The sequence below is a fragment of the Vicia villosa genome, linkage group LG7, assembly GCF_029867415.1.
Source record: "Vicia villosa cultivar HV-30 ecotype Madison, WI linkage group LG7, Vvil1.0, whole genome shotgun sequence".
Taxonomy (NCBI): Eukaryota; Viridiplantae; Streptophyta; class Magnoliopsida; order Fabales; family Fabaceae; genus Vicia; species Vicia villosa.
In genome coordinates this window covers 58399319-58424377 of record NC_081186.1, presented here as the reverse complement: position 1 = coordinate 58424377, position 25059 = coordinate 58399319, and the positions used below count along the sequence as shown (strand labels likewise).

The 25059-nt window shown below is 32.3% G+C and overlaps 3 protein-coding genes across 5 annotated transcripts; all 3 read left to right on the top strand.

The window, feature by feature from the left end:
• The first annotated feature begins 590 nt into the window (after window positions 1-590).
• On the top strand, window positions 591-1397 carry LOC131619138 (uncharacterized). Its single transcript, XM_058890276.1, has one exon. The coding sequence runs from the start codon at window positions 591-593 to the stop codon at window positions 1395-1397; it is 807 nt and encodes a 268-aa protein (XP_058746259.1).
• Window positions 1398-14377: 12980 nt separating this feature from the next.
• LOC131620613 (low affinity sulfate transporter 3-like) lies at window positions 14378-18832 on the top strand. Of its 3 annotated transcripts, none has more exons than XM_058891745.1 (14): window positions 14378-14566; window positions 14644-14843; window positions 15514-15615; window positions 15980-16028; window positions 16126-16333; window positions 16414-16609; window positions 16714-16779; window positions 16863-17093; window positions 17198-17324; window positions 17424-17710; window positions 17882-18075; window positions 18164-18246; window positions 18346-18422; window positions 18510-18832. In XM_058891745.1, exons 5-14 carry the CDS (start codon window positions 16161-16163, stop codon window positions 18651-18653), a joined length of 1578 nt encoding a protein of 525 aa, XP_058747728.1. In that variant the 5' UTR covers window positions 14378-14566; window positions 14644-14843; window positions 15514-15615; window positions 15980-16028; window positions 16126-16160; the 3' UTR covers window positions 18654-18832. The 3 variants fall into 3 exon arrangements, with proteins under 3 accessions (XP_058747728.1, XP_058747729.1, XP_058747727.1); XM_058891746.1 differs by having other exon boundaries at window positions 14641-14843; XM_058891744.1 differs by lacking the exons at window positions 14378-14566; window positions 14644-14843 and having other exon boundaries at window positions 14850-15615.
• A 4488-nt stretch (window positions 18833-23320) lies between these two features.
• Window positions 23321-24818, top strand: LOC131620615 (uncharacterized). Its single transcript, XM_058891747.1, has 2 exons — window positions 23321-23517; window positions 24364-24818. The coding sequence occupies exons 1-2, from the start codon at window positions 23413-23415 to the stop codon at window positions 24496-24498; spliced, it is 240 nt and encodes a 79-aa protein (XP_058747730.1). The 5' UTR covers window positions 23321-23412; the 3' UTR covers window positions 24499-24818.
• The last annotated feature ends 241 nt before the right edge of the window (window positions 24819-25059 follow it).

Below are 25059 nucleotides of genomic sequence, written 5' to 3'. Positions count from 1 at the left end.
ATGGTTTTCCTTTGGTGCCTAATGTCTTAATACATGACTTTCTATTATGAGATTCAATTATTGGTATCATTTTGAAAAGATTAATTATTCCGCTGTGATGTGCATATGGAACATGAATTTAAATGCGTGTTATGAGCATGACCAGGTGCATCTGTATTGGTTTTCTAAATACAAGTGACTCACTCTTTTGGTATGCATACTAATTTACTCTGGTTATGACAAATATTTCCGTGGGGTTTAGAAGGTGTTACATTAGTGGTATCAAAGCATGGCCGGCAAGTTGGCCATATTATTAATATGTTTATTTTCCTTTTGTGTTTGTGACACAATCGGTACTGTTTGTCTGATGTGGCTTGTTGGTTGTTAGAATGATGGTTGCGAGAAGGAATGATGATATTATTGCCGAGGCGTTGACAATGTTGGAGGGTGCTATTGGGAAGGCTTCAAATATTAATGCTGGTAACAAAGACGAGGATGAGTTTCGTGATTTGGGGAAATTATAGAGGAACAATCCACCAATATTTGAGGAAGAGTATGAGCTTGACAAGGCACAAGCATGACTAAAGGTGATCGAGAAGATCTTTCAGATCATGAATTGTACAAATGTGCATAAGGTACATTTTGGTACCCATATGCTTGAGAAGGAAGTTGAGGATTGGTGGGGTAAAATCGTTCATAGGTTTGATGAAGAAGGAATTAAGATTACTTGGGATCATTTTTTAGATGCATTTTTGGAGAATTATTTTCCGGAGGATGTGCGTGGGAAGAAAGAGGTTGAGTTTCTTGAGCTGAAGCATGGTAATAAAGCTGTGACAGAGTATGTTGCATGGTTTCAGAAGTTGATTAAGTATTGTCCTCATTACAACACTGCTAATGCTGAGAGGTCTAAGTGTCTCAAATTCGTGAATGGTTTAAGACCTGAGATCAAGAAGGATATTGGTCATCAACAAATTTTGCGTTTTGCTGAGTTGGTTAACAAGAGTAGGATCTATGATGAGGATTGTAGAGAGAATGTTTCTCACTATAAATATTTGAATGATACAAAAGGGAAATGCCAATTCATAGGAAAGCCATATGCTGATAAAGGGAAACAGGAAGTTGGTTATGACAGGAAGCCAAGTGGGGGAGGAGCTCCTACTTCGATTAGGTGCTACAAATGTGGTGTTGAAGGTCATCGTGCTTCTGAGTGCACAGGTGATGAAGTGAAATGTTTCAAGTGTGGCAAGCTAGGTCACAAAGCTAATGATTGTAGAGGAGGTGCGAGTGTGACTTGCAACAACTATGGTGAGCAATGGCGCATTAGTACCAAGTGTGAAAAGACGAAGAAGGAACAAGTTAAAGGGAAGGTGTTTGCATTATCTGGTTCCGAGACTACTGCTGAGGATAGACTAATCTGAGGTACGTGCTTTATTAATGAATTGTATCTAGGTTTTCTCCTAAAAAAAATTTCACCGCCATATGAAGATTCACCTGTTTTTACCTCTCAAGAAACTTAATCATCAAAAATAATGACATAACATAAAGATTTTTAAAAAATCGCCAATTTCGCAAGGTGCAAAATAGATACAAATCCTTAAAAATTTGGTTTAATATACTTTTAAGTCCCGTATCTTAAGCTCAAATTTTATTTTGTTCTCTTAACTTAAAAAAGGTCCATATCGTACTTTAACTCTTCAAAACGTATTATGTTAGTCCTTTTTGTGAAATTAGCGATATCACTTTTTGAATTTTTTTCGTCGCTAATTTGACCAAAATGACCCATATGGTATGTTTTGAAAAGTTAACAGACTAATATAAACTTTTTAAGTTAATGGATCAAAATGAACCTCGCGCTTAAGATACAGGATCAAAAAAGATATTAAGCCTAAAAATTACATGATATTTAATAGGTTATTGATGGTTAAATTGCTTGAGGGGAAAAACAGAGATATATTTATAAGGCAGATGAAATCCAAATTTTAACACGATTTTTTAAAAGTCACCTATATGATAGGGAACAAAATAATTTTTAACCAAACAATTGTTTTCTTTGTTCACATCTACAAAATTAAAAATATAATCATTTTAAAAAAAGTAAAACAACTTAAAAGTGATCAAAGTAATAGTGAATAGTCAACTTAGTAGTTATTGTTTCTATATTAATATTTATATATTTATTTAGGTTAAATATATAAAACTCCCTATAATGTTAGCGAGATTCGATTTATCCCTTGTAAAAAAATTGTATTCTTCCTTGTAATGTTAAGATTGCATATCTTTAGCCCCCTCAGTTGATTAAGTGGCATGAAATCTTCGATTTTGCTTACGTGACATGTCTACGTGGATTTTCTTTTAATTTTTATTTATTTTTTAAAATTCACGTGGAATTTTTATTTTATTTTATTTTTTTTGAATTTTTTGTAGGGGGTAAATCAAAATTCGCTTTTTTTTTTTTGATAATTTTTACTAATTTCTTTGTCCATGTGAGTTTTTTTACTAATTAGCTAACATTGTAGGGGACAAAATAGTTTTTTTTTTTAATATAAAAAAAATTAGTAAAAAATTAACATTGTGTATAATAACATTTAATAGATAATAGGAACATGAGAAGTCTGATACTAAACAATGAATATTAATATAAATACTTAATAAATAAATATGTAATGAAAAAATTAATAAAAAGGAGTTTAAGTCATGACATTATAATTTATTAGTATGTAGTTAAGTTACAATGTAACTAATTGCCATTTTTTAAGGCAAAAACCTCATAACTCAAGAAAAAAAATAAAGGAAACGACAAAACCCAACTTGACCCTTTCAATGGTTAACAATTCTAAAGCTTGACATTTGTAAATGAGCAAAGGGGCAAGGAGAGAAAGGAGAGCTTCCCAAAAAATAAGGCTAGGAAAAAGGGAATTGTAGTCCATCAACTCAGCAAAATCGTAGAAAAATCTCATTTGAAGTCAATGATTAATCTATAGAAGAAGTCAACTGCGTGGAGAAAGAGTCGCCAGTGTTACATTTAAGCCAACCACGTGAAGGAGGTTCCCACAAAACCGATATAATGTAGTAAGCATAGGATGATTATTCTCTCATGAACATAATTTGTTTTAATACTCAAAACAAAACCAAAAGTATTTTATCCCTGTAATGTTAGCGAATTAGTAAAATACTCATGTGGACAAAAAATTAGTAAAAATTATCAAAATAAAAAAATGTATTGTACCCCAGCAATATTAGCGGAATTTGATTTACCCCTCTCATAATAAAAAAAGTTTTCAAAAACAAAACTTTTTTTCAAAAAAAATAAAAAAGAAATAAAAAATTCAATATGAATTTTAAAAAATAAATAAAAATTAAAAGAAAATTGACGTGAACATGCCACGTTAGCAAAATTGAAGATTACACGTTACTTGGTCAACTGTGGGGTTAAAGAGATGAAATCTTAATATTGCAAAGGGAAAATTCAATATTTTTTTTACAGGGTAAACCGAATCTCGCTACATTATAGAAGATTTTGTATATAATTTAAACTTAGGATCCGTTGACACCACTTTGACATTAAATCTTCTTCATTGATTTTTTAAAATTTGAAAGTTCAAATATTTTCATCCAACTTTGAATTTTTTTCAATTTAATAGATATAATTTGTTTCCTAATTTAGTATTAAATACAATTTGTTTTTTAAAATGAGATTTTCTTTTTAAATGTTTTTCTCTCTTTCACATACTATTCTTTTTTTGATTTTGATTTTTAGAAATTTAATATAAATCATAAACTTACCAATTTAAAAATTCTAAGTTTACGTTATTTTAATTTATTCTAATAGATATATTATGAAAAATTCCATTTGATCATCAGAATAGTATCAAAATGTTTTATTCAAATAAAGTCTTATTCATCCATTTTTTTTAAATTTAATAAAAATATCCATTCGAACTTTTTATAATAAAAATAATAATATTAATAATGATAATAACAATAATAAAAAAATTTAAAATATAGAATTTTTAAAATTAAATGAAAATATCAATATATTTATGTGTAGCGTAAATATCATAATATATATATATATATATATATATATATATATATATATATATATATATATCATATGAGAATGCAATATTTATATGAGAATGTAAGAATGAATCTGAACCATTGAATTTTAAAATAAATGGTGGAGATTATATGTGAATCTTTTTTTTCTCTCTCATAGATTTTGAAATAAATGATGTAGGAGAGAGAAAAAAAAGATTCACCCATAATCTCCACCATTTATTTTAAAATTCAATGGTTCAGATTCCTTCTCACATTCTCATATAAATATGTCATTCTCATATGATATGCCCTCATATATAGGACATATCATATGAGAATGCAATATTTATATGAGAATGTGAGAATGAATCTGAATCATTGAATTTTAAAATAAATGGTGGAGATTATATGTGAATCTTTTTTTCTCTCTCATAGATTTTGAAATAAATGACGTAGGAGAGAGAAAAAAAGATTCACCCATAATCTCCACCATTTATTTTAAAATTCAATGGTTCAGATTCATTCTCACATTCTCATATAAATATGTCATTCTCATATGATATGCCCCTCTCTCTCTCTCTCTCTCTCTCTCTCTCTATATATATATATATATATATATATATATATATATATATATATATATATATATATATATATATATATATATATATATATATATATATATATATATATATATATATATATATATATATATATATATGGCATTCTCATATGATATATATTGTCCTCATTACAACACTGCTAATGCTGAGAGGTCTAAGTGTCTCAAATTCATGAATGGTTTAAGACCTGAGATCAAGAAGGTTATAGAATATATATGGCATTCTCATATGATATATATATATATATATATATATATATATATATATATATATATATATATATATATATATATATATATATATATATATATATATATATATATGCGAGAATGAATCTGAACCATTGGATTTTAAAATAAATAGTGGAGATTATGGGTGAGTCTTTTTTCTCTCTCCTACATCATTTATTTCAAAATTGTAGAAGAGAGAAAATATATGTGAAATTATGTGAGAATGAATCTGAATCATTGTATTTTTCTCTCTCTCTCTCTCTCTCTCTCTCTCTCTCTATATATATATATATATATATATATATATATATATATATATATATATGATCATATATTTATTTAATAAATAAATAAATATATATATTTATATATATATATATATATATATATATATATATTTATATATATATATATATATGAATTATCACTATGTAAAATAATTATTTAGTTTTTATTTATTAAATAAATATATGATTTTTGCAAAATATTAGATTTATTAATTTTTTATACTAACAACTTAACAAATTTTTGATTAAAAAATTATTTTTTTAGTATAGTATAATTATCTTAAAAAATGATATAAAATTATTTAAAAGATTATTAATAATACTTTGATTCTGTTATCTAAATACTTCGTTTAATTTTGAATTAATTTTCAATATTCTATATTTTCAATTTTTTTTTATTATTATCAAAATTTCCAATGCATATTTTTATTGAATTTTTTAAATAAAAAGGATGAATAAAACTTTTGTAGAATAAATCATTTTAGTATTATGCGTAAGATCAAATAAAAAAAATTTATTTTGTAATATACATTAGAATAATTTTATAAAACTAAAATTTATAATTTTTTATTCAAGTTAAAATTCTAAAAATCAAGAACAGAAAAATAATAGGAAGTGAGAGAAATAAAACAAATTCCAAAAGAAAATCTTATTTTAAAAACAAACTGCATAAGGAAACAAATTATATCTATTAAATTGAACAAATCTCAAGTTGAATGAATAAATATGGTTCTTCGGATTTAAAAAAAATAATGGACAATACCTGGTGTTAACAGATTCTAACTCATTTATTTATTTATTTGTGTGAAGACTCATTTTATTCTCTCACAAAAACTGCAGAGTCCAGATTAATTCTGGAGAAAAAAATCCTTATTTAATCTTTTATCAAACTTATTCAAATCAAGTTAGTCCACTTGTTAATATTTTGGGCAAATTGCACTCACCACCCTTGAGTTATGTTGAAATGTCAATCACACCCCCTCTATTTTAAAACTCAACACTGACCTCCCCTGCTTAATTTTTACCATACACTAACCTCCCTTTATTTCAATTTTAATGATTTAATATGATAAATCTCTCTTAACACCATTTACCTCTCTCAAAATAGAAGAGGCTCCCTTCCACTTTCCTTTACTTTCTTCAAGGTTTCACTAAACAATACAAACACCCCCACTAATTTTGAATAAACACTCCCCTCAAATTATGATTGTTACCTTTAGCATATAAAAAAAAACCTACACATGATTTTTGAAGTTCTTAAAATTATGCCCTTCCTTTCTACATTTTCCTTATCAATCATTTGAATTAGATTTTAGTTTTATCCTTTGTATTTGATTTCTTTGAACTATTTTACATTTCCTCTAACATTTTTGTTGAGATTCTATATCTAAAACATTTGAAAAATGAAATTTTGGTACATTAATTTTGAGCAAGGTAATACTGCCTTCTGAGTAAGCATTAATACACGTGTTATCAAGTTTTTAACAGCATGGTTATGACATTGTGGATTTGTTGTCAAGACAGCAACTTGGCTTAAAATGCTCCATAATATCCTAATAGATGCATCATACTACAAATCTACTACAAAAACAAAAGTACAAATAAAATAAAAGCAGAAGAAACCTTAGTAGCTAGAAGAAATTAAAGGAAAGTGGAAGGAAATCTCTTAAGTTTTTACAGTGGTAAACGGTGTTAAGATAGATTTATCATATTAAACATTAAAATTGAAGAAAAGGGAGGTTAGTGTATGGTAAATATTAAGCAGGGGAGGTCGGTGTTAAGTTTTAAAATAGAGGGGGTGTGATTGACATTTGAACATAACTCAAGGGTGGTGAGTGAAATTTGCCCTAATATTTTTCTCAATCTGGTTTTTTTCCCCTACTTTTGAACCATGACAGAACTTTCATGTGTATTATTTATGACACATGTGTAACCATTTCTTGTTTCTCGTTCCCCAAATCGCTCTTTTTTATTTTATTTTTTTATTTCTCATCATCACCATCCTCATCCTCTTTTTCAACGTCAATTAAAGAGTCCTCCGTCCTCAACTCCATAACTCTCAGGAATCGAGAGCGAATGGTCTGAAAGCAACAACGTTATTGCTAATGGGAGCTTTAGAATTCGAGTCGAAAAGAGTACAACTATCATTATCATCGTAAGAGAAAAAGTCGTCGTCTAGGGTTCTAACACTAGTGCGGTGCAAGAAATAACGGTGGTGGCGGAGGACGGCAGGGGAAGGTTGATATTGAGGGGAACATTGACGGTGATGATGATTAACATTATCGGCAAGGTCAATTTACATGGAAGTTCAATCATAGTTCAAAAGTAATAAAAAATATTAATAGAGAGACTAACATGGTTCGATTAAATTTTATAAGGGATTAAATATGAACTTTTTTTTACTCAACGATTAATCTGAACTCTGCAATTTTTGAAAGGGATTAAAATAGGTCTTCACTCTATTTATTTAAAAGCACACCTTATGAACATTTTATTTATTGCTTATTTTAAATTTTTTGAAGAATGGTGCTTGTTTACTAAGATCATTCTACGTAACTATACAAATGTGAAAGACTATAAATTTTTTTAAACAAATTGTTAATATTTATCAGGATGTCTTTGAGGGTGCTTCAAGTGAGAACTACAACACAATATAATCTTTCAATTTTTCTTTGTTAAATTGTAATTAAATAAGGTCTCATCTTTACTATAAACAATACATATTTTGACAATCATTTTATCATGATTGATTGTAGGACCATTTTGACAATTTTGTAAATCATATGTTATCATTTTATTTACTTTTAAATTAAAAATAATTTATATTTTATCACTATTAGATATAGGTAGTAACCTTCGAGAAATCATGTAAAGTTCATGAGTTTGAATTCCAGCGTCTGCAAAATAGTGATTTATTTAATATTATAGTGGTGTCTTTCTTTTTAATTTATTTTATACTTAATATAAGTCACATTTTCCTAACGATTGGAATTTCCAACAGTGGTGAAATGTTATTCCTTTTTTATTTTTTAATAGTTAAAAACTCACACTTTGATAAAATTAAATTAAATTAATAGGATTTCACTACGGTTGGAATATCCAATATTCAAATCGTGTAAAATATTTTATTCTTATTCAAGAAACAAATATTACTTAGTCATGTATATTTAGTTTCCATTGCCTTACAAAACTCACATTCAGCGGTTACAAAAATCATTTTGAACCCTAACAAGTTTTTCATTTCTATTAACGAAGAGAACCCTACACACGTTTTATCTCCAACTGGTTCACCATCGTGTCATCTCTATTTCTTTACCATCATATCTTTTCAACCTAGTTCTTCAGTAAACATGAAAATAACTCCATCAATGTTGCTTTAGGTTGTACAAAGTAACGAAATAGGAAGAAAAAACATGAAGGAGAAACACAACGATACTTAGGAAAAACGAAACTCTTACGATATTTATATCTTTGACTTCTTCATAATATTTCCGCTACATAAAATATCTCTACCAAACATGTAACAGTTATGTTGTTGAAATATATTGTGATTATGATTTTGTTATCGTTGATATTTAATACCTAAACCCTAAGAGTGTGTTTGGATGAGGTAATTAGAAATTTTAAGGGAATTTAAAATTCAAAGCAATTCAAATGATTCAATTGAAATCCATTCATTTTAAATTATTTTGTTTGGATGAAGTATTAAGGTAATTCATTGTTAGATTTTTTGGGTATTTTTTTATAAAATATAAATTTTTTGGACCAAATAAAAAAATTGAAAAGTAGGGACCAAATTGCAATTTTAAAAAATTTGAAGGACCAAATTGTAAATTTTAAAAATTATTAAGGACCAATTTGCAATTTTTAAAAAATTTTTGGGGTCAATTTTATAATTTTGGAAAATATGAGGACCAATTTGTAAAATTTGAAGAAATAATACTAACAAATACATTTTATGGAACATGAGAGGAATTTCAAATTCTTTGGTTTTTGGTGTCATTTCAAAATGATTAAATTTAACTTAGATGAAATACTCCATAAATTTCCATCATTTTAACAATTCTTCATTTTTGTATCCAAACAATGGATTTTGGTCAAATCATTTTAAATTCCCTCAAAACATTACTTTCCCTCATTAAAATGCTCCATCCAAACACACTCTAAATATTTATTTGTTGTTGGAGGTGAGAATGTTAATGAAAATTTTGTCTTAGTTGTTTTGTTGAGATAAGTGATATGTTTATTACTGTTGTTGTTATTATTATTGAGATATGAAACATGTTGGTATATTGAGATTGGCATATTATAGTTTTGTAATTATGGAGATAATGATGGTTTAGTGTTGTTGTTATTGAGTTATTGATAGTTTTGTGTTATTGAGATATTGGAGTTTTGTCGTTATTGAGATAATGAAGGTTTACTGTTATTGTTGTTGTTGAGATATAAAATGTTTAGGTATATTGAGATATTGTAGAATTATTGTTTATGTGATAATGAGGGTTTAGAATTAGTGTTGTTGTTATTGAGTTATTAAAGGTTTATTAATTTTATTATTGTTATTGATTTATTGAAAGTTTAGTGAATGTTTTTTAATGTGTTGTTGTTTTTCTTTTGTGGTTGTTTTGAACATAGATGTATTATTAATATAGCGACACTCATACAAATGAGTGTTCTACTAAAGAGGAAAAAAAGAAAATCTAGAGGTACTACTATGATGGATAAATTAACATAGATCCTCAACTCGGGAGTTAGGTTACCAATCAATCTGATCATAAAACTTGGACTTGTTATGATAAGAATTCTTTCCTTTTTAGGAGCTATGTGACGTGCCTTGGAAGTACTAATGTGAATATTTTTATAGGTAATTGAACTCAGGTATTGGCTGATTTGAAATAAAGCATATAGACACAAATTAAGGTATTAATAATAATTTACATTATTCGGTAGTATCTTTTTAATTACTAATACATACTTATTGATGTAGCTATACTCTATTTTTGAGTTTGGAGAAATTAGTGATGAGGATAAGTTGAACAATAAGTGAATTTCTTATACTGGTGAACGTTGAATGGACTTTATGTCATAACTCACACATAATTACATTATGAAGCCTAACTTTTATCTTAAGCATTCAACTGTAAAATATAATTATATTGAGAAGCATATTTGGGAGAAGTTTGTCAATTCTCGTAGTTATGTTGATTTCTTAGTTAGTAATAATCTTATTTCCTGAAGAATAATCTTATTGTGTTTTATACTTATGATTTTTAGATACAACCATGTAAGTTAATATTTTCATTACGTTTATAGCATGTTAAAAGTCAATCAAAAAAGGAAAATAAGGAAAAAAAATTAAATACGCGTAGATTGATTCATGGGTGTTACATGAATTTTGAGGAAGAAATGATAAAAGAAAAAAAAAACAACAACTTGGAGATGACTCAATAAGTTGTGATCACTCCCTATCTCCGTCATTACGACATGAGAAATGGAGGAGAGCATGACAAAGACCAATTGGAGAGTTTACTTCAAATGCCTCACGTACAGTCGCTAAGAAGATTGTGTGTATTCTTTTGTCAATTAGAATATTAAATATAGAATTTGTTGTGTCTAATTTAAATCGCTTTGGTAATGACCTCTTATTGATGTTGGTGTAGAATATGTTGGTTGATCAGGCCGATCAAGGTTCCTTTGCTTCACATGTACGATATGATATATTTGTATAAACAATCGAAACAAAGGAGCACGATGGACGTGGACGTGGTTTTGGACAAGACATCGGCCTAAGATTATACTTTGAAACATCAAGAAAGAGTAAATATTTGCAAATGAAAGAGATGAACGAGCTCGTTGATGAGAAGTTAGCACGAGAATGAAAATCCTAAAAGAAAGAGATGAACGAGTTCTAAGATAAGATGTTTGAAGAAATATTAGCACAGAAGTGGAAATTGTAAAAGAAACAATTACACGAAATGTACGATAAGAAGTTGGAAGAAAGGTTATCACAGGAGCAGAAATTGCACATGAAAGAGTTAGACGAGCTTTATGTTGTTAGACGACGATAACTTATTTAGAGGGCGTGAACAAGTCCCAAGAGTAAAATTTGCTTTTAAAAATTGTTTTTAAAACGCGCAAAAACTATGGCAAGCGAAATATTTAGATTAGAACGAACATGATTATTGGAAACTCAAATATGCACAATACCGTAAGGAATGTATAACAATGATAAGAAACTAATACACGAAGTTTTCAAACAATCGTTTCAATAGGATCACTACAGTTGCCTATTTCCAATGAAATTAGTTAGAAAAACGTAAACTAGCAAATTGTCAAACACTTGGCGTGCGGTCGATTTTCATATTTTCCTTTTGATTTTGTTGATGTCAATTACCACTTAAAATCTAATGAATTGTAATGTAATCAAAAAATCAATTTAACGTTTAACAATCAAAGGAGAAATCCCTACGAATCGATTACTAAATCAATGAATTTAACAATTTGCTTATGAAAAGTAAATGAGAGAGAGAACACAATGATTGTTTAGGAATTTCACCAATCATCCTTGCTATGGCTACATATGCCCCCAATTCCAATCAGAATTGAGATATCAATCTTACTTTGCAAAACATAATTTACAAGATAAATGTAGCAACCCTACAAACCCTATGTTTGATATTGATCATAACACTTCCCTTTCCTTGATATGAGTTTGATCAAGTCACCCAACAATGCCAATATGATTCACCGTATGGCACCACTCCTTTTCAAGAAACCACCATTCTTCAAAGCTTTCACTTGGTTGAATCCAAATTGTAAATTATTGTCACCCAAGATTACCAATTGATTCATTGTCTCACGCTACTCCTTTGCAAAAATCTCTCATTCTTCAAAGCTTTCATTCAATCAAATATGAATTATGTTGATCTTGTCAAAACCTCCAAATCAACACCATGATCTTGGAGGATAAAACATCACAATTTTTCTGATGAAATCCCCAAAGATTCTCAACCCAATACATCGGTACACCAACCTAAATTGGACGTTATCAACCTAGTCTAGATGACACCCAGACAAAAAATGATTATGTGTAATTTGTTTGTGTGTATGCATAGATGGAATATTGAAAATGAAGAGCAATCTTTGTATGTTTATAGTTTCATCAAGTTGAAAATGATGCATGTATGAAGTATTTATAAGTGTGCAAATTGAAGGCAAAAGGGAAACCTAGAAGTTTGAAAAAGAATGCAAATCTTTAGAAAAAAATATATCATTATCGACACATATAAGTCATGTTGACTCATGTTAATGCATGTGTCGACCTGTGCAAGACTATGTGTCGACACATAGAAACATAATATATAGGCTTTAAAAATGCAACACATGTGTCGACCTGTAAATCGTATATGTCGACACATAAGAGTAGTTTTTACAGCATGTGTCGACCTGAAGGTTGTATGTGTCGACTCATGCAAATAGAGGTTGCATGCTTTATTATTGAAGCGCATGTGTCGACTCACACCACGTATGTGTTGACACATAAACTTGTGTTTTGTGCAGAAACTGATTTTTAATGCATTGAAACTCATTTTTAATGCATGATACATTTTCCAAACATGTTTAAAGTGCATTCTAAGATCCCTAATGCAAAGGTGCACATAATGACTCAGAGAGATACCTGTCCAATATACAGAAATACTAAAGTTTTCCTAGTTTTGACATCATGCAAAACATCTAATGGGAAAGTGTACTCACATACTCCCCCTTTTTGATGATGGAAAAACTTGCGACGATGCATTTTGTGTCTTACATGAAGGTTCCCCAGAATATGTGCATCCCAGCTTTGTCTCCTCTAGAATATGCTTCTCCCTCTTTGACAACATCAAAAAGAGACAAACCAAGCCATGAGAAGTATCATTGTAATACACAAATACCAACATATCACACACAAACAATTTACAAAAGTAAGAAAGTGCACTTACATATACCCATATACATGGAGTGACGCAAGAAAATGAAGCATAAATAACAAGGCAATACCAAACATAGTTGGCATGCAATATCTCAATTAACGAAACAAGAGTATAAATAATTTATGAATGTCGATTGCCATGATCTTTTGATAGGGCTTCATTCTCAATCCATTTGGTAAAATATGTTGAGAATAATGCAAGTGTGAGTTTGGAGAAAATAATCTCACATTGGATACGAATGCGGTGACTTGAGCATTAATAAGTGGGAAAACCTACTCACCTATCACCTTAATATTTTAGGTGAAGAGGTGGTGTGTCTCCCAAAAAGGTGTGTTGCTCAAGCAAAATATCCCAAAAATAACAATGCTCCTCGCTTGATCATCCCCCGATTGTTGCGCTAACAAAATAGTCTAGGAGAATGACCATGGTCGTGCAATCCACTTACTGAGCTGAGATGTGTGGCAATGTGAATGTCTCCATGTTTTTGACATTGTTGGCATTTTTTGAGTATTTTTTAGAATCTTAAACCATCGACGACCAATAGTATCCGACTATGAGAATCTTCTTGGCGAGGGCTCTCCCTCCTAGGTATTTCCCACAGAGCCCACGTGGATTTCGGAAAAAATATCTCTGAATTCCTATTTTTTTAAACATTTAAGCTTCTCCTATGATTGAATATGAACATGTCCTTCTCTTTCGAGGTTGGCCTCAACACGGTCAGTCAGTACTAGGATTCTGGCCTCATGTGCTATTGTCAGTCAAGACCACAACCAGGCCTAGTATGACAATGTAGGGTTTGTTCTACGACTTCTGAATAAAGGAATGGTTGCCGCGTGATGTTCTGGTGCTTGAAATTTTGGATAGGGCATCCACCCTCTTGTTCTGCGCTGGAGAACGCAGGCAAATACCACTATACCACGATGTGATTTGATATATACATAAATTTACTTTGTATAGGAGCTTTGCCACAATAATGCGCATATTTGATATATGATGTATTATCATATTATATATTTACCAAAATAAGTATTCTTCTAGGAGCTTTGCCAAATTTATTATTAAAAAAATAATTTTTCTATAAATTACTAGATTAGCAAGCATCATATAATCTCCATGAGCCAATTTGACTAAAATAGATCTAATTAAACCAACCAAAAGTCACACATATCTCAACCTTTCAACTACTCCCACAGTCAAATTATATCTTAATTAACCCAACCAAAATTCACACATATTGAATTACAAATCAGATTTCTCATATCAAACCAAATGATCAAATCATTCAAAGAGCTTGTAACTAAATAAAAGAAACAAAATAAGTGTGAGGTCACCCTGACCAGTGTGCATCTCATTTTCATGGGTTGAAAATAATTGAGTTGAGTTATTTACAACATCAATACCACTGAAAACAATGTGCCTGCTGCTTAATACTAGTATGTCTTTCAAATTCATGTGAAATTGTTTTTTTACCGACTAATCCAAAATGACCAATTCTATCGTCCACTAGCAGGACCATTTAAAGTTAGAGAAAAACTCTGTATGGACTGTTACAACGCAGAGATTGTTAACATCTACCTTGAGAGGAACACATTCTCAGAAACTCAAGGCCTTCACCGACAGGCGGTTTTAATTTCGCTTAAATACAATTTTTTAAAAATCTAAAATATCGAATTTGAAATCTCGACCGTTGAATCCGCGTAGTTGAAGACAGTAAGAAATCTAAATTCCTATCACAATCTTTTAAACTATGGCAGAGTCCTATCAGTAACAACTTGCTGTATTAACCAAGAGGTTGATGAACCACATATAATTTCTATTACATGCAAATTTATGTTAGAAATGAAATTTTGACAAAACACAAAAAGCCAAAAAATTTCTAGTCCAGGAATATATGCTCCCAATGGAATCATATTAAAGGAGTGTTACGTGTTCATACAACCTTATTAAGGTGGCAACTTTTGACACAAACCAATGAATGTGGTATCACAACCACCCCTCAAATAGCATACAACTTTTTTACTAGAATTTAAAGCTCTCTCTCTTTCATACACATAAATTGATCCCAATGCAAATTGAATGGTGTTGGTGGAATGTTTGTATTTATTAACTGATAAAGTTGTTGTTGTACATTAAGTACTAGTGTGTGATCCCTGACAGAGTTCACCCAAACACTTCAACTATGAGAGAACAAAGAGTTCTTCATATTGAAGATACTAGTCAAATTGAGAGAGCTAGGTGGGTTTTGGATTCTCCTAATCCACCACCATTATGGAAGAAGCTATTGAGTTTAATCAAAGAGACACTTTTGCCTCATGGAAACAATATATGGTTTTGTTCTAAGAAGAAAAGTTTTCATGCACATGCTTTGTGTTTCTTGCAGAAATTGTTTCCTATTCTTGTTTGGTTGAAAGATTACACAGCTTCTAAATTTAAAGATGATCTTTTAGCTGGCTTGACTCTTGCCAGCCTTTGCATACCTCAGGTAGGTTTTCACAAATATCACTTCAGTCATCCAGGACCGTCTTTGAGTGCGTGCAAAGCGGACTACCGCACATGATCACAGTTAAACGATGGCTCAAAAGAGTCTCATAAAATATTTTTCCACAGTTAAGCCATGATAAACCTGCATGGGGCCTCTGAAAACTTAAGACGACCTTGCTGTCGTCCGGCCTTCCGGAAGTATACTAGATACAATTTTTTTCGTCTGAAAAGTATACTTCCGGACGGACGCATGTACGTTCTCTTAGAATTAATGGATGGACAAAAGAAAAAGGAATGATTTCAAAACAATGCATGAGAAACATTAACATTTATATTCTTCAATTTTTTTCATTGGAATGTTGCAGAGTATAGGATATGCAAGTTTGGCAAAAGTTGATCCTCAATATGGCCTATGTAAGTGTCTTACTTACTTCTGTTATTGTGCATGTTTGGATTATTTTTTAAAAGACTCAAAAGTGATTATGCCGAGTTAAAATTGATTTATATTCAGATACAAGTATTGTTCCTCCTCTTATTTATGCTGTGATGGGAAGCTCAAGAGACATTGCAATTGGACCTGTAGCTGTAGTGTCTATGCTGTTATCTTCCTTGGTCACAAAAGTCATAGATCCTGTTGCTAACCCTCATGCCTATAGAGATTTTGTTTTCACTGTCACCTTCTTTACCGGAATTTTTCAAGCCGGATTCGGTATTTTCAGGTGATTTTTTTTCTCATTTGCATGCAAATTTTCTTCTAAACTTTCTCTTTTTCCCTATAAACCAAATAGTTTATTTACAGGTTGGGTTTTCTTGTGGATTTTCTTTCACATGCTGCACTAGTTGGATTCATGGCAGGAGCAGCAATCATTATTGGTCTTCAGCAACTAAAGGGTCTTTTAGGGATCACTCATTTCACCACCAAAACTGATGCAGTTTCAGTGTTGGTTTCTGTTTATAAGTCATTACATCAGCAAATTACTTCTTCTGAAGAAAAAGTGAGTTTGTTTCATCTTTTCATTTATAGTTTTGGCTTAAATATGTTTTGAATCATTGGATTTGTGTCGATCTTGTTGTTGATATTTGGTTACTATTTTGACAGTGGAGCCCTATGAATGTTGTCCTCGGATGTTCTTTCTTGATTTTCCTTCTCGTTACTCGCTTCATCGTAAGTAATGAAGATTCTGGTATTCGAATATCGTTACTTTGCTATGATATATGGATTAAATGAATGATATTGTTTCATTTTAGGGAAGAAGAAACAAAAAACTTTTCTGGTTGCCTGCGATTGGTCCTCTTCTATCGGTTATACTATCGACTTTAATCGTGTATTTATCGAAAGCTGATAAACAAGGAGTTAATGTGATAAAACATGTCAAAGGAGGATTGAATCAGAGTTCAGTTCATCAGTTACAATTCCATGGTCAAAATGTTGGGCAAGCGGCCAAAATCGGATTAGTCTGTGCAGTTATCGCACTAACAGTAAGTTAATAGTATTCCATTGCTTAATTTTTTTCAAAACTATTACTTTTACCTTATAATTTTGATTCCTGTGATACTTATGGCCATATGAACTTCTGTTTCAGGAAGCGATGGCTGTTGGTCGATCTTTCGCTTCCATCAAGGGATACCAACTTGATGGGAATAGAGAGATGCTATCAATGGGAATCATGAACATTGCTGGATCCTTAACTTCATGCTATGTCGCAACCGGTAATGTCTTTTGTTAATCATTAACATGGTTACGAGTATCTTAGAATATATGCAAATTGTATCTCGATATTCCTAATTCAATACATTTTCTTGTTGCAGGTTCTTTTTCAAGGACAGCGGTTAATTTCAGCGCAGGATGTCAAACAGCGGTATCGAATATTGTGATGGCAGTTACTGTGATTTTGTTCCTGCAATTATTCGCAAGGCTCTTATACTACACACCTATGGCTATCCTTGCTTCTATCATCCTCTCCGCGCTTCCTGGACTAATTGATTTAAACGAGGCTCGCTATATCTGGAAGGTTGACAAGTTAGACTTTCTTGCCTGTATTGGCGCTTTTTTCGGCGTCTTGTTTGCATCCGTAGAGATCGGTCTTCTTGTAGCCGTAAGTCATAGAACAATCTCAAACTCAGATAATTTAAAGGACTAAATTTGTTACATGCGTCTCATATCAGATTATCCGCGGAGATCTTCTTCTGATATCATGTCATAGTTTTTTTTATTGCTTACTTGTCTTCTAAGTAAAGTCACTAACCGAGAGATGCATGTTGTGCAGGTGACAATCTCATTTGCGAAGATACTAATACAATCGATTCGACCTGGAGTGGAAATTCTAGGACGAGTTCCAAGAACAGAAGCCTTTTGTGATGTTACTCAATATCCGATGGCCATAAGCACGCCAGGCATCGTGGTGATTCGCATAAGTTCCGGCTCACTCTGCTTCGCAAATGCCAATTTTGTCAAAGAAAGGCAAGCACTTAACAAATGATCTAGAAAAAGGGACTTAATAATATCCCTTAATAACAGTCATGTATGAAACTTTTTTCGCTTGTTCCAGAATACTCAAGTGGGTCGTGGAAGAAGACGAGATTCAAGAAGCTGCTAAAGGAAACGTTCGAGCCATAATTATGGACATGACTAGTGAGTTTTGTTACATTGTTTTTTCGGAATTCAGATATTTAACTTAACATTTTCAAAACCGATACGACTCAAATGATTCTCTTGGTTTCTGTTTAATAGACCTGATGAACGTTGATACGTCCGGAATTCTAGCACTCGAGGAATTGCATAAGAGGTTGCATTCGCGCGGCGTAGAAGTGAGACTACTATGACTTTTCATTCCTTTTGATAAATAATATACTAAACAATGAATCTATAACACTTGTGCTATATGATTTTTACAGTTAGCTATGGTGAATCCAAGGTGGCTAGTAATTCACAAGCTCAAGCTTGCTCACTTTGTGGACAAAATTGGGAAACAATGGGTTTTTCTGACGGTTGGAGAGGCGGTCGACGCGTGTCTGTCATCTAAAATTGCTACTGCTTAATGTTGTTTGTGTCTGTTAGAACTTTTTATTACATAACTGCATATCTAAGCACATAAATTTGTATGTTGCTCTAAAGGGATTTTACTGACTACCTTATTATAATGTATCAGTTTTGGAGAGTTATGTTTATATGAGTATTTGGTTACTTACATATCAATCAAATGAAAGTTAATGTATAATTGAAGTTTAAGTTTTGATATTAAAACAAAATGGATAATGCTTCTGAGAATCTTTGTACTGGTGGAAAAATCGGAGAGTTACCGATCATGGTTTTGATTGATGCAAAAAGTATTGATAACATCCTACAACCTAGAATTTGACTTAGAAGTTATTTTACTATAGATTTTCATCTTATAAGCTGTTCCTTGAGTATAAATAAAATTTCAGCCTGCACGTGGCTTGAAAAACGTGAGAAGAAACTAACAGACCAGATCATGGGGAAGAGGTCATTTCTCCAAGAAAGGAGGAAACTGCTCCTTCATAATCCCATGTATTGGAATGAATGGAGACTCTTCTAAATTATCTTAGAATCGGGAAGAGACCATTCACTAATTTCACAAAAAAAAACATACAGAGTCTCTTACGTGAGGTGACTCTCCTTCAACTATGTGCTTTTAGCAAGTACAATTGGCACTCATGTGGGCCATGGTAAAACAAACCTAGGCAATACCTACATTCCCATCATAGACTGCCTCAATCAGGGTCCTCAAAATGGTACAAACGAGAGGTGTCATGTCAACTGGTAGCAGTTTTGGAAACAATAACTAGGCCATAGTAGAGATGTAAACTACTATGGAAGTACTGCGCCACCATAATCAAATTTTTGAAGACAACATCATCAACCTTCATCATTAATAGCAGGAGGTCGAAATCCATGAAGAAATCGAAGCCCTGGATCCCCGCCTCTTTTAAACAAAATTTGAGGGGCCCATACCAGAAAATTTCAAATTCCCTTCACTAACGAAGTTTGACAAAGGTGCGATCATCAGGAGCATGTCACCTCCATCATCACCCAGATGGCTATCATCAACGTTAATGACTCTTTAAAGTGCAAGTTACTGACTAGAACCTTCAAGGATGAAGGATTTAGGTGGTACATAAACTTACCATGCCTGTCAATTACTAGTATCAAGATTTGGAGAAGAAATTAATCCACCAGTTCTCAACAAGCAAGCATAGGAAGGTATCAACCACAATCATGTTCAATGTCCACCAAGGGTCTTCTAAGTCATTCAAGGAGTATTTCGCCAGTTTTAGAAAAATGACCAACAAAGTCATACACATGAACTAAGGGCATTCTATCACAGTTTGTAGGTTATGCACTTGAACCAGTCCCTCACGTAAAAGCCGACCATATCTATGGCATAAATCATGATGAGAGCCAAATGCTATATCAATGGAGATTTGAGTAATACAGAGAAAAACGATAGGGACGCCATGGAACAAACATTTGCCTCTATTGACGCATCCCAATAGAAACCTAGGAGTCATATATACCTCGCATGTGAGAGACCGAGAGACTTTCAACCGTAGTGGAAGGCCAATTGAGAAATTCACGCCACTGAACACTTTTCAAGAACAAATATGACGCGAAGTCTTCCACAATCATGATATTCTTCCACAACCAGCCCCTAAGTCTAACATTATAGGGTCTGAGTCTAATAGATGGTGCAAGCATCATAAGGTTAAGGGTCGTCACACCGGAAATTTATACCAACTGAAAAAAGAGATTAAGCAACTCATTCAAGAAGGACATCAAAAAAAGTGTGGCCAAGGAGGTTCTCACCAATTAGAAGGCTGCTCCAAATCTCAAGGGTGAGATCCACCTAGAAGCTCCACATCTTGAAAAGTTAAAGAGCTAGGGGAAGAGATGAAGACAAACTAGTCTGCCACACCTTTAATACTAAGATGCTCAAAATCAAACTGACTCAATAAAAACTGCTAACTGAACCAAACTAAATTAAAAACTACAAAAAACTGTATTTAGTTGGGATGTGTCTGGGCTATTTTTTAACACACCTTCGTGACTCGATTCAGTTTACCGAACCAAACCAAACCAAACCAAACCAATATTATGTTAAAACCAAAACTTCACTAAACCTATATCCAACCCAAACACAAACCTATTATGCCTTATTATATGATTACAAACAATTTCTCTTTCTTAAACTTAGGGTTTCAGTTTCAGACTTCTTAAAACTCTCCTAGCATTATCGCGTATTCTCCTCATCTTCTTCACCAGGTACATCTCGCCTCTCCTTCTCTAATCTCTCATCTCTTATGTTCTTTCTTTTTCATCTTCTTATTTTTATGCTATTGTTCTATCTTCCAATTTCGCTTTTATCGCACATCTTTTTCTTTAATCTCTCCTATCTTATATTCCTTCTTTTCCATCTTCTATAATCTCTTATCTCCTTTGTTTTTTCTGTTTTATTATATATTTTTTATATTGTTTTATGCTATCACTTTATGTTCTTTATTTCAGTTTTGTCTAATCTTAATTTTTTATATTAAATAAAAGTTGTTGTCTAAATATGACGAGTTTATTGTTATTTAATAATATATAAATGATTGAATACAAAGTTATGTTGTCCTCTATATGTGTATGTATGATTCAATAAAAGTCTTGTAAAAAACTGTACCAACCAAACCACATTGGTTTGGTTTGGTTTGGTTCATTTTTATTTTTAAAAGTCAACCGAACCAATCTGAACCACAAGTTTTTTTCTCTTGCGGTTCAAAAGAATTTTAGGAATCAAAATTGTCTAAACTTCACCACGAACACCCCTACTCAATATCATAATTGAAGGGTTTGTTGAAGGAGGATAACTCAGCTCCTCCCATAGAAGATACACTCAGAAAATCATGGCAGTGGAAAGATCGTCCTCCAGCCCCAACCCAAATTCAAGAAGGGAGTCAGAACTTGAAATCGTTTTCTCTGGTAAAGATGTCGTTGGAATACATCCTCACCAAAATGATCTCAGGGTCATAACGATACAATTCTACGACTGGGAGATCAATCAAGTATTGATCGACCAAGGAAGCTTTGTAGATATCCTCTACTAGTACACTTTTGAAAGGCTCGAATTAGATCCATACCAAAATTTGAACATTCTAAGGCATGTTAGACGATTTATCTAACAAGCTGGTGCAAGTGAAAGGCTACATCACCCTCAAGACAATGTTTGGGATGAATGAAAATTAAGAAATGGTCAAGGTTAGGTATCTTGTTGCAGATGTCTCATCCTCATACAATATAATCATAGGAAAACCCGCTTTCAACATCTTTGGGGCTACCTTGTCAACTATATATCCATGCATGAAGTACCTGTTACCTAATGGGCGAGTGGGGTAGTCTAGGGTGACCAAGTGACTACCTAAATTTTTTATCAAGATATCTTAAGAGTAAGAAAAGTGATGATAGTTGTAGTAAAATCCCCGTAACCATACATACAAAAAGTGAACTTCATAGATTTGGACCGCTCAGTAGAACCCGAGAAGGGGAAACAAATGCGCATTGAAGATCCATAGGAGGTCCAAGTCATTCCCCAAGAGTTCCACGCCACAAAGTAAGACATCCCCACAGTAGTAACAGAGGAAGAGGGGTTGATTGTCATACTTGAGAGGGACATGGATTTTTCAAGTAATAACGTCGAATAACATTCTAAGATCTTGGAGCTCAATAGTCTAAGGCATTACTTTACCTAGTTGTTTCAAATGCTTTTTGTTGAATAAGGTGGACAAGGTAGCATTCTAAGAACATGTTTTGATGTAAATAATATGGTAGCATTCTAATCCCCTAAAAGGGCATATGTTTTTAAATGAGACACCCTTTCTTCCTAATTGTTTAATCTTTTATGTTAGACATTCATTTAAGGATTCTTGCCGCTTTATTAGGCTATGTTTAATGGATCTTTATTGAAGGGTCCTTACGGTCTTATTAGGAAATATTTGCTAGACCTTCTATTGTGTATGGAGTCATATGTCCAACAAACTCGTCCTAGAAACTCATCACTAGATAACTTTTAAGATCACAGTACGTTCGAACCAAAACACTTCACCCTTTCCATGCTTAATAGATTGTGGATTGCGATGATTGTATTGAGCCTAAAAAGGGAGGATCCATGATCAAATTCTGAAATAAATGTAACAATATTCGCATGGCCGCCCAATCCTAACACACAATTCTTTATCCATTCTATCTTGCACGTGGCTTGAGAGACGTGTGGAGAAACTAATAGTCTTGACCGAATCTTGGGAAAGAGGTCATTTCTCAAGAAAAGAGGAAACCAAACGTACTCTATAAAAAGGCGGGATAAGCTGATTATTGAATCGAATAAACTTCATAGAGACTGTTATAAACATTTCAAATTTGTTTATCATGTTAAACTAAATTATGAGTCGCTAGCGAGGAAAATTTATTAAAAAAATTGCATGTCGAAAATTATTTAAAAACTTAAGAAAGATTAAACAAATTTAGTTTTAATGTTATTAAAATTGCCGGTAAAAAAAAAACGTTATTAAAATTGCATGTTGAAAAATTTGTAGCAAACATATAAATAAAATGTAACTTTCTTTTATTAAAAAACTATTCAATCCTACATAAAATGAAAAAACAAAACAATAAAAACATGAAAAATTGTAAAATATAATTTGTTCCAATTCAGTTCAACCAACCATCTATCTATTCTCGTCAAAAAAAAAAAACCATCTATCTATACCCTTCCTTCATTACTCATTATTCCGTGCGAAGACGACGATGGGAGCAGAAACTGAAACGAAGGAAAATCACGAGAAAGAGACGCCAATCGCTTCTCCATCTACCCTCACACAAGACCAGTTCCTGTCATGGAAGCGACACAAGGTCTCTTCTTTTTCCCCCTTTCCCTTTTTCTTAATTAGGTTTCTTTTAACATTACAATTTTGTGTTTTTCTACCATAATTTATTGAATTCTTGTTATGATTTTTTTATAAATATTTAAATTATGATTATCATGAGGTCCATAATTAGGGAAAACAAGATTTTTTTTCTGTTAGAGGGTAGTTTTTGAAGGTTAAAGACTTTGGTAGCTACTCTGGATTGCAATTAGAGAGGAGGGTTTTGTCTTATGAACATACAACATCTTAACCGGGATTACCTTGATCCAAGGTTTTAAAAAGCGGTCGCGGTAGCGTCACTCACGCTCGTGTGAAGATTTTTGCGATTTCAGTGTATTGCAGTAGTGGCAGTGTGAATTAATGACAATTTGTTCTTCAATATAGAAAGCGGTGATAACGGTATCGGTTTTTAAAACCATGCTTGACCTACGATAAATCTTAATATGCTCTCATTATAAGACCACTGTTATTTAATATTGGCCATGGCGGCACCATTGCGAATATCAATGGTGTTATTTAATATCGGCCATGGCGGCACCATTGCGAATATCAATGGTGGTTTTGGGCTTGCCGCAATGGTACATATCAGCCGATATTGTGGATTTTTCCGCCATAATAAGCTATGCTGGCGCCATAAAGCAGCCGGTATGGCTGGATTTTGGCGTTCCGCCATCCGCCATGGACCACCATCGGCCATTGATGACATCGTTAAAGACCACTTTAACAATGTGTGGTGCATTTAAAGTAAAGATTATAGAAAAAGTTTTCTGTCCAGGGAATTGCCAATTTAATCTTTTCTCTAAATTGCTAGTACCTGGATTGCTTTCTGCAGGATGCTGCTGCATCAGCCAGAAAAGCTGAAGCCTCAAGAAAGCGGGCAGAGGATATTGCTGCTGGAACCGTCCAAATGAATGGCCGGGAGCTGTTTCTGCATGAACCATGGGTGTTTGATGACTCACGTTTTTGAGGTTTCTTTTGGTTGGCTCAAAGAGTTCTTCATGGTCATGGTCATGTTCGTTCTCTTAATGAGGTAGGGTTCATCAATGATTTATCACTATATCTGTGATAGAAGTAATTCCTTTATCAGACCTTTTTTATGTATCAATAGATTTTTGAAAATATGAAGTTTGTGGCTTTGGCATAGTAGAAACTGCATTGGGAAAATATGTTTCTACATAAGAACAGGGAGGATCTTTCTCACGGCAAAAATGTATAGCCCACATTTCTTGTCATGTATGAAAAAATGTTTCTGCATAATATGAAAGGCCAAAATTGTATTTCTGAAAAGATTGTTTTGAAATTTTGCTTTTTTACTTTTCATTTTTAACATACCTCCTTAATAATTACTACTATCATATAATATCAGTAATGAAAGGTGTTCGTAGTTTGTTGGAGTCTCATATTACTTAGGTTTTTGGACTGTGGTTTTCGAACTATTAAATGTATAAATGTGTGAGAACAACCTTACTCATTGAACAAGCTTTTGGAATGAGATTCAAACACATTTAAGTAGATTTACACCGGTCAC

Bases quoted from the DNA above. Each gene is read 5' to 3' on its own strand.
- LOC131620613 (XM_058891744.1), top strand. From the start codon at position 15,313: ATGAGAGAACAAAGAGTTCTTCATATTGAAGATACTAGTCAAATTGAG. The intron at 16,334-16,413 runs GTGATTTTTTTT...GTTTATTTACAG, and splicing joins GCCGGATTCGGTATTTTCAG to GTTGGGTTTTCTTGTGGATT. The intron at 17,094-17,197 runs GTAAGTTAATAG...CTTCTGTTTCAG, and splicing joins GTGCAGTTATCGCACTAACA to GAAGCGATGGCTGTTGGTCG.
- LOC131619138 (XM_058890276.1), top strand. From the start codon at position 591: ATGAATTGTACAAATGTGCATAAGGTACATTTTGGTACCCATATGCTT.
- LOC131620615 (XM_058891747.1), top strand. From the start codon at position 23,413: ATGGGAGCAGAAACTGAAACGAAGGAAAATCACGAGAAAGAGACGCCA. The intron at 23,518-24,363 runs GTCTCTTCTTTT...TGCTTTCTGCAG, and splicing joins TGTCATGGAAGCGACACAAG to GATGCTGCTGCATCAGCCAG.